This window comes from Polyodon spathula, chromosome 5 (assembly GCF_017654505.1).
Source record: "Polyodon spathula isolate WHYD16114869_AA chromosome 5, ASM1765450v1, whole genome shotgun sequence".
Lineage (NCBI taxonomy): Eukaryota > Metazoa > Chordata > Actinopteri > Acipenseriformes > Polyodontidae > Polyodon > Polyodon spathula.
The window spans coordinates 1,747,244-1,761,243 of record NC_054538.1 but is presented as its reverse complement, the minus strand read 5'-3'; the positions used below and the strand labels follow the sequence as shown (position 1 = coordinate 1,761,243).

The 14,000-nt window shown below is 37.3% G+C and overlaps 1 protein-coding gene across 2 annotated transcripts; it reads right to left on the bottom strand.

The window, feature by feature from the left end:
• Positions 1-6,043: 6,043 nt before the first annotated feature.
• On the bottom strand, positions 6,044-10,738 carry LOC121315397. 2 transcript variants are annotated; one of them, XM_041249451.1, is made up of 3 exons: positions 8,861-10,738; positions 7,944-7,999; positions 6,044-6,614 (listed from the first exon to the last, which is right to left on the bottom strand). In XM_041249451.1, exons 1-3 carry the CDS (start codon positions 9,422-9,424, stop codon positions 6,524-6,526), a joined length of 711 nt encoding a protein of 236 aa, XP_041105385.1. In that variant the 5' UTR covers positions 9,425-10,738; the 3' UTR covers positions 6,044-6,523. The 2 variants fall into 2 exon arrangements, with proteins under 2 accessions (XP_041105385.1, XP_041105386.1); XM_041249452.1 differs by having other exon boundaries at positions 6,044-6,418.
• Positions 10,739-14,000: the final 3,262 nt, after the last annotated feature.

The window sequence follows — 14,000 nt, the reverse complement described above, 5'->3', positions numbered from 1 at the left end:
ACAAAGCACTTTACAGTGGTAGGCTGTAAACTGTGCATTATATGAACTGGTGACCTTCTGGTTACAAGCCCTGGACTTTAAACATTGGACCACACTGCATCTTACTATGACTTTGTTGCAACTAATTGTGGCTTGTTTTACAATGCTTTAATATTTGGTATGCTTTTACCACAGTATATTGCAGTAAGGATCCTGGCCATAAGACAGAGTTAAGCAGTAGATAGTTCTTGTATTGCACAAAGAAGGAAAAACACTGAGTGAAATAGCGTGCATCATTTGGTTTTCAAGGTGTGGTATCTGAAGCATCATCTGTAATTGACAAACCCAAGACTGGAAACCAAAAAGCTGTCTAACAAGGATGAGCAATACTGAAGATAATATCCTTAAAAAACAGAAAGAAGACAAGAATTGAATTGACAATGAACTGGCAGAAGGTCACTCTTGACATCAAGATTTACATTATGTGTTGCAGTAAGAATACCTCTGTTAAGAAATGGGAACAAGACTAAAAGGCTAAAATATGCACAACAACACAGGAATTGGACTATAGAACAATGGTCAGAGGTACTTTGGACTGTTGATGGATGTACAACGACACCTGTGCCTTCTGCCAGTTCTGTTGTCAATTCAATGCTTGGATATATATTGTGGCAGAGGGGGAGGATAAAGGAAAAATGTAGTCTATGGGGTTTGAAACACAACTACATCTCCCAGAATACCAAGAAGCGCTAACTAAACTTTAAATGTCTTAAACTATAAGCTGGACCATTTTACCAAGCAAGTTTTCTTCCAGGACAACCTTGTACTTGGCTTGATTCATGCCAAAGCTGCCTGATTCCAGCCTTGCTGAAGCACCCCCCAGATCATCACCGATCCTCCACCACATTTCACAGTGGGTGCGAGACACTGTGGCTTGTAGGCCTCTCCAGGTCTCCGTCTAACCATTAGATGACTAGGTGTTGTGCAAAGCTGAAAATTGGACTCATCTGGGGGTGCTTCAGCAAGGCTGGAATCGGGCAGATTTGTCTTTGTGAAGGACGCATGAATCAAGCCAAGTACAAGGTTGTCCTGGAAAAAAACTTGCTTCCTTCTGCTCTGACAATGTTCCCCAACTCTGAGGATTGTTTTTTCCAGCAGGACAATGCTCCATGCCACACAGCCAGGTCAATCAAGGTGTGGATGGAGGACCACCAGATCAAGACCCTGTCATGGCCAGCCCAATCTCCAGACCTGAACCCCATTGAAAACCTCTGGAATGTGATCAAGAGGAAGATGGATGGTCACAAGCCATCAAACAAAGCCGAGCTGCTTGAATTTTTGCGCCAGGAGTGGCATAAAGTCGCCCAACATCAATGTGAAAGACTGGTGGAGAGCATGCCAAGATGCATGAAAGCTGTGCTTGAAAATCAGGGTTATTCCACCAAGTATTGATTTCTGAACTCTTCCTAAGTTAAAACATTAGTATTGTGTTGTTTAAAAATGAATCTGAACTTATTTTCTTTGCATTATTCGAGGTCTGACAACACTGCTTCTTTTTTGTTATTTTGACCAGTTGTCATTTTCTGCAAATAAATGCTCTAAAAACAGAATAAAACAAAAATGTTCATTTTACCCAAACACATACCTATAAATAGTAAAACCAGAGAAACTGATAATTTTGCAGTGGTCTCTTAATTTTTTCCAGAGCTATATATATATATATATATATATATATATATATATATATATATATATATATATATATATATATATATATTATATTTCATTTATCTACACATCCTACCCCATAACTTCCAAGTGAAAAAAATATTTTAGAATTTGTAGAAAACTAATTAAAAATAAAAACTGAAATAGCTTTCCAACCACCAACCTTGTAATAACAATCTTAAATTAGCTCAGGTGTAACTAATCGCCTTCAAAATAAAACACCAAGTTAAGTGTCCTCCACCTGTGTTAAATTGTAGTGATTCACATGATTTCAGGACAAAGTTGTTGAAAGGCAGAGATCAGGGGATGGGTATAAAAAAAATCTCAAAGGCCTTGAATATCCCTTGGAGCACGGTCAAGACGATTATTAAGAAGTGGAAGGTGTATGGCACCACCAAGAACCTGCCTAGATCAGGTCGTCCCTTCAAACTAGATTACATCGTGCAAGAAGGAGACTGATCAGAGAGTCTACCAAGAGGCCACTGGCAACTTTACAAGAGCTACAGGCTTTTATGGCCAAGACTGGTCAAAGTGTGCATGTGATAACAATATCCCAAGCACTCCACAAATCTGGCCTGTATGGTAGGGTGGCAAGAAGGAAGCCATTACTCAAGAAAGCCCACCTTGAATCCTGTTTGAAGTACGCAAAAAAACACTCAGGGAATTCTGTAGCCATGTGGCAAAAAGTTTTGTGGTCTGACGAAACTAAAATGGAACTTTTTGGCCTAAATGCAAATCGTTACATTTGTCACTTGTCAAGATAGAAGGGAAAATGAATGGAGCCAAGTACAGAGAAGTCCTTGAGGAAAACCTGTCGTCCTCTGCAAGAAAGCTGAAACTGGAACGGAAGTTCACCTTTCAGCATGACAACGACCCAATGCACACAGCCAAAGCTACACTGGAGTGGCTAAAGAACAAAAAGGTAAATGTCCTTGAGTGGCCCAGTCAGAGCCCTGACCTAAACCCAATCGAAAATGTGTGGCATGACTTGAAGATTGCTGTCCATCAATGCTCCCCAAGGAACTTGACAGAGCTTGAACAGTTTTGTAAAGAAGAATGGACAAATATTGCCAAATCTACGTGTGCAAAGTTGGTAGAGACCTACCCCAACATACTCACAGCTTTAAGTGCTTCCATGTATTAACTCAGGGGGGTGGAGACTTAACCAATTATGATCTTTCAGTTTTGTATTTTTAATATACAATTTTTTTCTCAATAAAAACTTTATTCCCTTAACAGTGTGAAGTATGATGTGTAGATAAGTGGAAAAAACATCCTCATGACACAACAAAATGTGAAAAAAGTTCAAGGGGGTGTAGACTCTTTACAGGCACTCTGTGTGTGTGTGTGTGTGTGTGTGTGTGTATATATATATATGCACACACACACACACACACACACGCATATACAGTGCCTTGCAAAAGTATTCAGACCCCTGACCAATTCTCTCATATTACTGAATTACAAATTGTACATTGAAATTTCGTTCTGTTCGATATTTTATTTTAAAACACTTAAACTCAAAATCAGTTATTGTAAGGTGACATTGGTATTATGTTGGGAAATATTTTTAAGAAAAATAAAAAACTGAAATATCTTGCTTGCATAAGTATTCAACCCCCACTCATTAATATTTGGTAGAGCCACCTTTCGCTGCAATAACAGCTTTAAGTCTTTTGGGGTAAGTATGTACCAGCTTTGCACACAGTGTCAGAGTGATTTTCGCCCATTCTTCTTGGCACATTTGCTCCAGGTTGTTCAGGTTGGTTGGACGACGCTTGTGGATCACAATTTTCAAAGAGTGCCACAGATTCTCAATGGGACTGAGATCAGGACTTTGACTTGGCCACTGTAGGACATTCACCTTTTTGTTCTTGAGCCACTCCAGTGTTGCTTTGGCCTTGTGCTTGGGATCATTGTCCTGCTGAAACGTAAATTTCCTCCCAAGCTTCAGTTTTTTAGCAGACTGAAGCAGATTCTCTTGCAGTATTTTTCTGTATTTTGCTCCATTCATTCTTCCTTCAATTGTAACAAGATGCCCATTCCCTGCTGATGAGAAGCATCCCCACAGCATGATGCTGCCACCACCATACTTCACTGTAGGGATTGTGTGTCTTGAAGCATGGGCAGTGTTAGGTTTGCACCACACATAGCGCTTTGAGTTTTGGCCAAAAAGATCTATCTTGGTCTCATCTGACCACAAAACCTTTTCCCACATCCAGCTGGGTCACTCTCTTGCTTTCTGGCAAACTCCAGACGTGCTTTCAGATGGTACTTTTTGAGTAACAGCTTCTTTCTTGCCACCCTCCCATACAGGCCAGTGTTATGCAGAGCTCTTGATATGGTTGGCTGGTGCACCATTACTCCACTCCCAGCCATTGAACTCTGTAGCTCCTTCAAAGTGATTGTTGGCCTCTCAGTGGCTTCTCTCACAAATCTCCTTCTTGTTTGAGAGCTGAGTTTTGAGGGACGGCCTTTTCTTGGCAGTGCCTGGGTGGTGTGATGCAGGTTCCACTTCCTGATTATTGATCCAAGTATGCTCACTGGGATATCCAAACACTTGGATATTAATTTGTACCCTTTCCCTAATCTATGCATTTGTATTACTTTATCTGTAACTTCTGTAGAATGCTCTTTGGTCTTCATTTTCCTTCAGATTCACAGCCTTACCAATGATCCTTCAACAGTGGAGTTTTTATCCAGAAAATGTGACAGCAACTTTAATGGTTCACAGGTGGAGGCCACTGGTAAGGTAATTGCGTCCTCGTTTGGGCAATTTCTTTCATCGGTGCAAACTGGGAGCTTCCACAGCACAGGGGTTGAATACTTCAGTTTTTTATTTTTGTTAAAAATATTTCCAAACATAAAACCAATGTCACCTTACAATAATTGATTCTGAGTTTCAGTGTTTAAAAATAAAATATCAAACAGAACAAAATTTCAATGTACCATTTGTAATTCGGTAATATGAGAGAATTGGTCAGGGGTCTGAATACTTTTGCAAGCCACTGTGTGTGTGTGTGTGTGTGTGTGTGTCTATATATATATATATATATATATATATATATATATATATATATATATATATATATATATATGAAATCAAATAATTTAAGGGAAAACATCCCAGTAGAACAATGTAGGTGGAATCCAGAATTTTAATTGAGATTTGTACATAAAGCATCATCGCGTTGCATACATGTTTTATACACAGATTACACATATTAAAGGTCAGCGATACAAGCAGACTTAAAATCAAACAGTTGTACTTCATTTTATAATACAGAGGGTGGCGCCAATGAGGTACACAGATACAACAGCTCGATTTGAGACAGCTGGGATTTCCCTCCACAACTCCGGCTGAATAACTGAAGCTTTGTGGAGTGGAGTACGTTGTCAAATAACAGAGCACAATTAAGGTATTTTGGGCAAAGTCAGGAATTAAGCATTGGCCTACTGCAAGGGTTTGAAATAACTCCGACGACTGATCATAGTTAGAAAAACGTTCTCTCCGTCTGTTTCGACATTATGTTTAATTTGTATGCTGTGATATTAATGGATTAGGATGAAATGGTTCCATGCAGTCGATATGGGCAAGTATTATTCAATAATTTGTTATACAAATGTCATCCCTGGCACTTAAACATACGTATGTTACGGTTGTCGTGTAAAAGCGGCCAATCTATAAAGTAACCGGTATATGCGTTGATTTACCAGCTCAGCGGTCAATGTATAAAAAAGGCGAGGGTAGTGAACAATATCTTTCATTTAAGCTATATACATGACCACTGTCTGGCAACAATTTCCAATACAAAAATAATGTTTTGGCGGCAAAATGACGTGGCACACTACATATGATTCACACTGAAATGCAAAACCTGCGTGCACATTGGTTATGTTTTTTTTTCTAAATGAGTTCAACTGAATAATATTAAATCACAATTAGTTGAGGCATGAGTTTTGCTCAAGAGATGTCATTATTAGCATATCTAATGTTTGCCCTATGGTCAATTTTGATTTAAAATAAAATCAGGAACGTGCTTTATATATATATATATATATATATATATATATATATATATATATATATATATATATATATAATAAAAATAAATAAAGAGTATAACAAGTGGGAGAAAATCGTTAGAAATAAAACCAGAAATCTGCCTGTGTAGATGTCTGTGTATCGGACAAAACGTTAATGCACGGTCACTTCTAAATACAGAAATTATTATTATAATATTGCAAGAAGGGATGCAGTGAAGTTTAGAAAGATTAATCAAACAAAATAAAATCTGAAGGCTGACGTTAAATAAATAATACATTTGTTAATTTACTTAACACATCTTACATATTTATTTTTTGCTATTAAGCTCCGACTTTATTTTAATTTCAAAATTCACCTCAAATGCTACAGCATTAACTACCAGTAACACTAACATCTCCCTCGTTATTTTATACATTGATACATTTATACGTTATATACAAGCTGCATATCCCTGTTGCACATCAGTTTCATTGTTGACCAGCAGGCAGAAGAACGGATCCATCGTTACAGCAGGCGTTCGGTTGGCAGGTGCTTCTGTATCCAGGACTGCACACATTTCTGATTTCACGAGGAACAGTCGATGAAGGAGTAGCGTTGATAATCACATGTCACTCCAGAACAATGTCAATACCTTTCAGGCAGGGATCAGTGATTTCATACACCCTATATCAAGGATTCTGCCATTAACAATTACCAAAGCAGTTTTGTTTTTATTTTATGTATGCCTTTTCTACCACATGTTTTAGATATGTTGACTTCATCTGCCTGTCAACTGTACTCTCTCTCTATGCTGGACATGAGTTCCTCTTCAGAGCCGTCATAGAGAACCGGGGCTGGATTCTCACTGCTGCCGTGCAATCTGAAAACATCAGTGATCTTTGAACAGTTATTGAGATCTGACCTCTCCAGCCCCACAGTACAATCCATCCTGGCTTCATTTGTACACTATTAAATATGCTTTGACAGACCAGTAGCCTCTAGTAACTGACAGCCGGTCAGCATCGTGATGTGCAACCCTTATATTATATAAAGGTAGTAGAACAGTCTGTGATATTATAATTGCAGGGGAGTGTATGAGGGAAGTAAACAAACTGTGGGTGCCACACACAGTCATATAATATTATATACTGCTTTACTGTTAATATATACGTTGCAAAAACATAGCAGTTGTTACTGAGTTCATCTGCTCGTGAATCGAACTTGCAGACCGTTTGTTATGCTAGTCTATTCCACCTGTAGACGGAAGTCTTTGTAACTTTTTAATGGTCGTGAGACTTGTAAACTTTTATTTTTTTATCCATGGAAAGAAATACAATAGCACCTAAAATATTTCGTTTCCATAAAATCATTTAAAATAGTTATGTGCAATTATCTAAAATAAATAAATAAATAAATAAATTAATTAATTAACTGTGAAGCTGTATGTACCTAAGTTTAGTTCTTAATAAAAGAAAATATTATTGTAGAAAATAAATTGCATACATTATTAAATATAATTTCAACATGGTTTTAGAGAAACTAAAAACATTTAACAAAACGATTTGATATGTATATTTAAACTAGTTGGAAAGGACATTGTGTGGCGGTACACCGTGAAGAACAGAGCTGCGTGTCTTCCTCTGCCCCACTCCCTTCGGCAGTACTCTAAATGTGAGCTGGATCAGACCCTGTGACGAGTCTAAGAAACACCACAACGACTGGGTGCCTCGTGGAAATGGCAGAAAAGCTAGTGAATTGTTAGGATTTTTAAAAACCAGCAATCAGATATTTTTAACTAAAGCTGATAACACTTGGAAAAGTCAGCCAGTTGTATTACAAATATATGAAATATTACTAAAGCTTAATACTAAAGCTGTTTTAAACGTTGAACAAATGGTTGTTGTACATATTAAATAAATAAAAACACATAATTCATGTTTGTATTTCTTCTTTAGTTATTTCGATGATTTATGGATATGTTTTATTCGAACACTACAGACAATAACATCCATTTGTTGTATGACAATCACAGTGAACAATGTGGTGCTGATTGATTAAATGATCATTTCAAAATGTGTGTTGTTTCTTATTTATTTCCCTAGCTATTTATTTGTGTTGAGGTTATGACTAATTCCTTTTAAATTGATGATATGTACTTGATTTAATACTTTGAGCAGCAACCGATTAACATGCAGAGCAAGGTACTCACGTGTCTGTTAAATTGTTGTTCTTCAAATCTTGCGTCCTTCCCTGCTTCAGGGAGTCCTTTATATTAATAATGAGGATGAGTAAGTGTGTTTACAGGTACAAATAAAATACCCCCCCCCCCCCCCCCCCCCCACACACACACGTGTTTCTCGCTGTGTTTATGTTAGCTTCTTTAAATGTGTTTGAGTCAAAATCACAGCATAGATTCTAAAATAAATTGAAGCTAGCATAGTAGCTTTTACACACACACACACGCACACACACACACACACACACACACACACACACACACACACCCACCATAACCTGCCCTATATTTTTTAATGATCATAAAAAAAAAAACCTTTAAAAAATCGAATCTAATTTTGAAAAAAAAAAAAGTCTGTTAAAGTATTTCACTGAATATATCGATTTGCAGTACAGACTGGTATGATAAAATGTGTACATGGGATCAGAATTCCATCCGTTCATCAAAACTGTAGGCTACTGAGAACAAAGAGCCATTCGTAATGTATTTAAAGCCATATCGTCATCTATAAGTTTCAGTAAAATTAATATAGCACACCTGTACTTCACTGCAAAATGGTTAAACATTACCTGACGAAACATTGACTCGACAGCGTATCAATAGCAGATTAAGAGAACTCTGAGCGAACGGGAACAGAGAAACGTTTTAAATAAATACAACAGTAACTAAACAAATGTCTGTGAATAAGATTATAGCCACACCATTGATTCAGTTATTTATCGATTCTTATTTTTACTTACAAAAATAAATACATAAATAAATAAATAAATAAATAATACAGACGGACTATATGCTGAAAGTTTTCATGTACAGAGAGTAAAAAAAATAAAATAATAATAAACAAAAAAAAAACCGATAGCATAAATTCATTGATGTTAATTGTGACTTACATTTCTCTCCATGTTTTGGCACCAGATGTCTCTATTGTTATATGTGTTGTTTTCCGAAGGACTGACCAGCACCGTGCCTTCACACATCTGGACGCGGTCGTAGTGTTCTACTTCCATTGAGCCAAAGAGCCCAAAGGCAGACTGTCTGTTAGTTCTCATCTGGTCTACTTTCTGAATATAAGGCATCGAATTAAAGTCAGATCCCTTGTACACCTGTCTTGAATTGCAAAAACTGTATGTGTTTGATCTGATAAATGAGTTATTTTTATGTTTTCTGCTCGAGTAAAAATCACGACTTTCGTATTCTGCCAAAACTCGATCGATTTTCACGTCTAAACAGTCTTCATCTTCGTCGATTGAAACATCGGAGTCGTGTCCTTCGCTGTGGCAGCCTAGGCCAGACCTGTCGGGAAGTTGCTGAATCTTGTAGGATTTATACAAGCGCTTTTCCTCTTTGGGATCACTGCCACGACCTCCGTTCCTTTCTTTTTTATTTCTGTACATACGATCCCCTTTTTGTAATCCAGATGACATATTTTTTCCTCTGCTGCTTCCACTGCCCATGGTGTTGTCCTCTGTGAGATTATAGAATAACTGATTTAGCTGTCTTCAGAGTCAATTCAGTGCGTGAGATTGTGGTGGTTAGATTTGCTCTGATGTCTGGGATGTGGTTGAATTCCCCTGCCTTCCACTAAAGGGCGATTCTCACATTGAGTAAGTTAAAATTTAACTTTTCCACTTAGAGTCTGACATCAGAACTTGGAAGGCTGAACAAAGTAACAAAAAAAAAAAAAAAAAAAAAAGGAATACAATCATTACGTTTTCCTTAAAAAAAAAAGTGCGATACAAACTTTATTGCACAAATAATTTTGTTGACTATACTAAGACAGAAGACAGCTTACAGTTGAAAGGTAGCCATCGTTTTTAATACAGCAGCAGTCGCTGACTGAAAGAAGTGTTCTCACGCTGACGTTAAACTGGAACTCTGCTGTGGTGCTCTCCAGCCATCTGGATGCATCTGGCTGAAAAGACCACACTGTTTACACAGACCTGCATACCACTCTTCTGTTAGTATCGCAGAAGACAGAAAGAAAACACTGCTTTCAGCTGCCCTTGCTTGTGCAGCTCGGAAGCTTCTGACTGCCCTCTTGAGAGTGCAGTGTCTCCTTCACTCAAAAGAAATGTTACACATATAATGAATGAATGCAGGCATAAAAAATAAAATAAAATAAAGGTTACATAACCTAGAATCTGGTGGTCCTCCTACGGGAAACATGCCACTTCTTTCCAAAAAGCAGATGTCTTGAAAATGTTTACCTATTTTTTTTTTTTTTTTTTTTTTTGAGGAACAGTTGTGTATTAATTTACCACTAGAAAAAGATTGAACATTTTCTTGCTGCACACTTAATACTGTGTTCAATAAAATCCCAATAAACATCAGATAAATGTTGACATATTATAATGATTATTCATAATGATTATTTTTCCTATATTAAAAGTGAATAGAAACAAAGGCATGTTGTATTTTCATTTTCATTTAGGCTTTCCAAAAAATCTGAAGCTGTGTGGCTTTCTATAGGACCATCGTGATAATGTATTGGTTAATACAATTGTTCTGGAGGTATGAGTCATATATGTGCCAGGTTATACTGTTTGAATACGAATAAAGACTATTCCTTGCAGTCATGGAGCCAGACTGTATTTTGGGGCTTGTATGAACCGGCATGTTGGAGTTCCTGGGAGAGGCCTCACAGCCATTGTCAGAGAGGTGGGGATTGCTTGTACTGAAGTGATTAACATATCCTCAAGGATACACACCCACTCTAGATTGCCTTTTATTTAAATCAATCAGCGCTTTGTTTGCCAGACCCACCTGTTCTCTTTTGCTTTCCATGCTCTTTAAGCCTGATATCTGCTATTAGCTGCTGCTACTATTTCACGTATTATGTTACTATCGGTATTAAATGTATTTAATGAATTACGCATTGTGTTTTTAACTTTATATGGTGTATTATGCATTTCTCTGTATTTAAAGTATTATGGATTTTTCTTGTATTTACTGCATCTTGTAAAGCGCTTTATGATGGTGGTCCACTATGAAAGGTGCTATATAAAATAAAGATGGATTGATTGATTTATGTCTCCCCTCTCACTGCCATTGTTGCCAATCACACAAAGGTGCACCCCTATTGTAAAGAGTCTGATTGCCCTCTTCAGTCTTTTGTCTAACAAGACAGCCACACCACTTGCCCCCAAAAATATCAATACCTGCATATATCTGCATGACAGACTCACACAACCAACATTCGAGTCCTGGAGACAACACGCTGCTCTCCACTGGGGTGTGACCTGCCCAGTATATTACAGTATGTTAATGTTTGTAACTAATGAAAAACTAAAACTACTATCATGCCATGAGGGATAAGAAATACCATCTCTGCCCAGGCAGCTCAGACAACATCGTGAGGCCAGGGTGGGGTGCTTGAATACCACCTGCTGAGACCTGTAGGGTTACCTGCAGCTTGCTGCTCAAGATACCTGCTCAACCTGCTGAGACCTGTAACTTTGCTTACAGTATTACAGTACTGTGTCTTTTTCCTGCTCCCCTGTGACTGACCTCATTTGCTTTCTTTGTAATTGATTGTGATTGTGTACTGCGGCTGCCTCCCAGGACACCCCTGGAAATGAGATGCAGAAAGCAATGGGGTTCTTATCCATGGTAAATAATAAATCATTGAATTTAAACCTGCTTTTACCATGTTTTTTTACTATGGCTGGTGGTTGGCCCAGACAACTGTCAATACCGACGTTTGGTAAAAGCCGCTTCCAATCGCCTGAGAGCGGCACCCCATTCGACACAAGTTTATTGAAGCGGTAAAGGAATGAACACTGAAGTAATTATTGAATTTGATGATATGACAGTGTCTGGTCTTCTTTGTAGACATTATCCCAAAGAGCAATAACAAAGTTGCCCCTTTAAGAGCTGACACAGGGCTGCTTTGCTTCAGGTCCTCCACTTATTAAATATGATATAAAATGACTGTTACTGGTTACATTTTACAGGGGAAGTACACAGATGTTGTTTTTCATAGCTCACAGATGTGATGGTGACGAGTCCAGAGAGATTTAAAAGAACAGCCACAGGCATTACCTCAGCTGTGGAGCTCTTGTGTTTAAGCACAAAAGGTCCTCAGCTAAATCTCTATCATTGACTGGGATTTTGTAACTTCTCAGTGAATACTGTACCCTGGTTTTGGTTTTATGCTGGAAAAAGGGCAGTTCTTTAATCGCGTTGAAGGCTTCCCAAACCTGGATCCATTACAAATGAATATTGCTCTATAGTTGCTCTTTAATGTGTGAACTTAAGATTACGAAAAAAAAAAAAAAAAAAATTCAGGCATGTAGACATCTGATGTCTCAATTTCTCAAATGAAAATGAAATAATTCATATGATATATATATATATATATATATATATAATATATATTATATATATATATATATATATATATACTATATTATGTGTAGTGTGTGTGTGTGTGTGTGTGTGTGTGTGTGTGTATGTATATGTATATATGTATATGTGTATATATATATACACACACACACACACACACACACACATATATGTTTGTGTGTGTGTGTGTGTGTATATATATATATATATATATATATATATATATATATATATATATATATATATATATATATATATCTATATATATCATTTAAATATTACAATTTATTAGCTGTAAGTTACTAATGTGTTCACTCAAGTTAAGCCTTGGGGTTTCTCCTCGTGGTCCCCTGCGTTACACAATGCAGATGAGTTGGAAGACCAGCTCACCCAGTCCCCTGTCAAGGCAGCTGGTGGTCCAATTGAAGACCTGATTTACAGCCCGCACTTTTCATCTTCCAGTGCCACAGAACAACAAAAGCCACCCACCAATAAACACTTAGGGTTACAGGATGGTTCCAGCCTTTATGTCTGTGGTGAATATTAATGAGCATTTTAATAGGGTTGATAAAGAAAGAGCTACGTTTATAGCCCTGGTTAAATCAAAGAAAAAAACAAAACTCCCCCTTCCCTGCGTATATTAAATTATTCTTTTGCCAATATTTACTGTTTAAAATTCCTTTACAATGAGGGTCTCAGAAGTCACTGTAGAATGGAATGACACGGTATACAATACGCATTTGAAAAGCACTGAAATGTGCACAGTCTGTTTATGAATTAAAAGATAATGAGAAAAAGAAGAATGAAGAACATTTTAAGTGTGGTACCATTGGGAACCGGCACAAAGAACACAAACAATTCATTCTCATTTAGTGGTCAGGTTCAGTTGTGGCTCATGTCCAGTAATCTGCATTTTCCTTCTAAACACGTTGGTCGGTTTTGTGCAAACCGGGAACCACAGAGATAAATTGCTTGACTTATTTTTGTTTTACTGTAAAGGCACTGCTGAGGCCTATATGCAGTTTTCCAAACCAAACTGTTCTAATTAGACAAATATTTGGCAATTTTTTTCACATAAAATGCAATCAAAGGCTTGCCATGATTCTCTTCCCAACCACAACTTTGCTGCAATTCCCTGTTCCCAGAGGTTGTTAGTTGATATTTCCATCTAGTCTGTTTACGTTATACCAGAATTTTAAAAAGATTTACTAATTATTTGAATAATCCATCTAAATGGTTTGTGTTCCATCTTCTTCCTGTTTTTTCTTTTATCATGTCAGTAGAAATCATTAAAACATAATTGTTTTGTCAGTTTTATTTTTTAATTGACGCTATGATGCAACACAATGATTAGGAGAAAAGGATCTGGCATTCTCTGTCCTGTCGCTCTTCAGAACAGGTGATTAATGACCCAGGGCATTAAAATATCAAAATACAGTAATCACGGCTATGTCAAAAAGAAAGGACCATGTTAAGTTTCAATAGAGAAATAGAGAAAGGTTGATGGATCAGACAGGCACAATGCAGGGAAACATTTCTCCATTTTGTCTCATGCAGGCATGGTTCAATTAGGTGTTAAAGACCGAAGTGAACACTTTGTGATTATGCCCAGTGTTTCTTAAGGAAGAGAAAATATGTACAAGTAGATTTGTTGGGCTAAAATGTCCCAGTTCCTGTTTATGT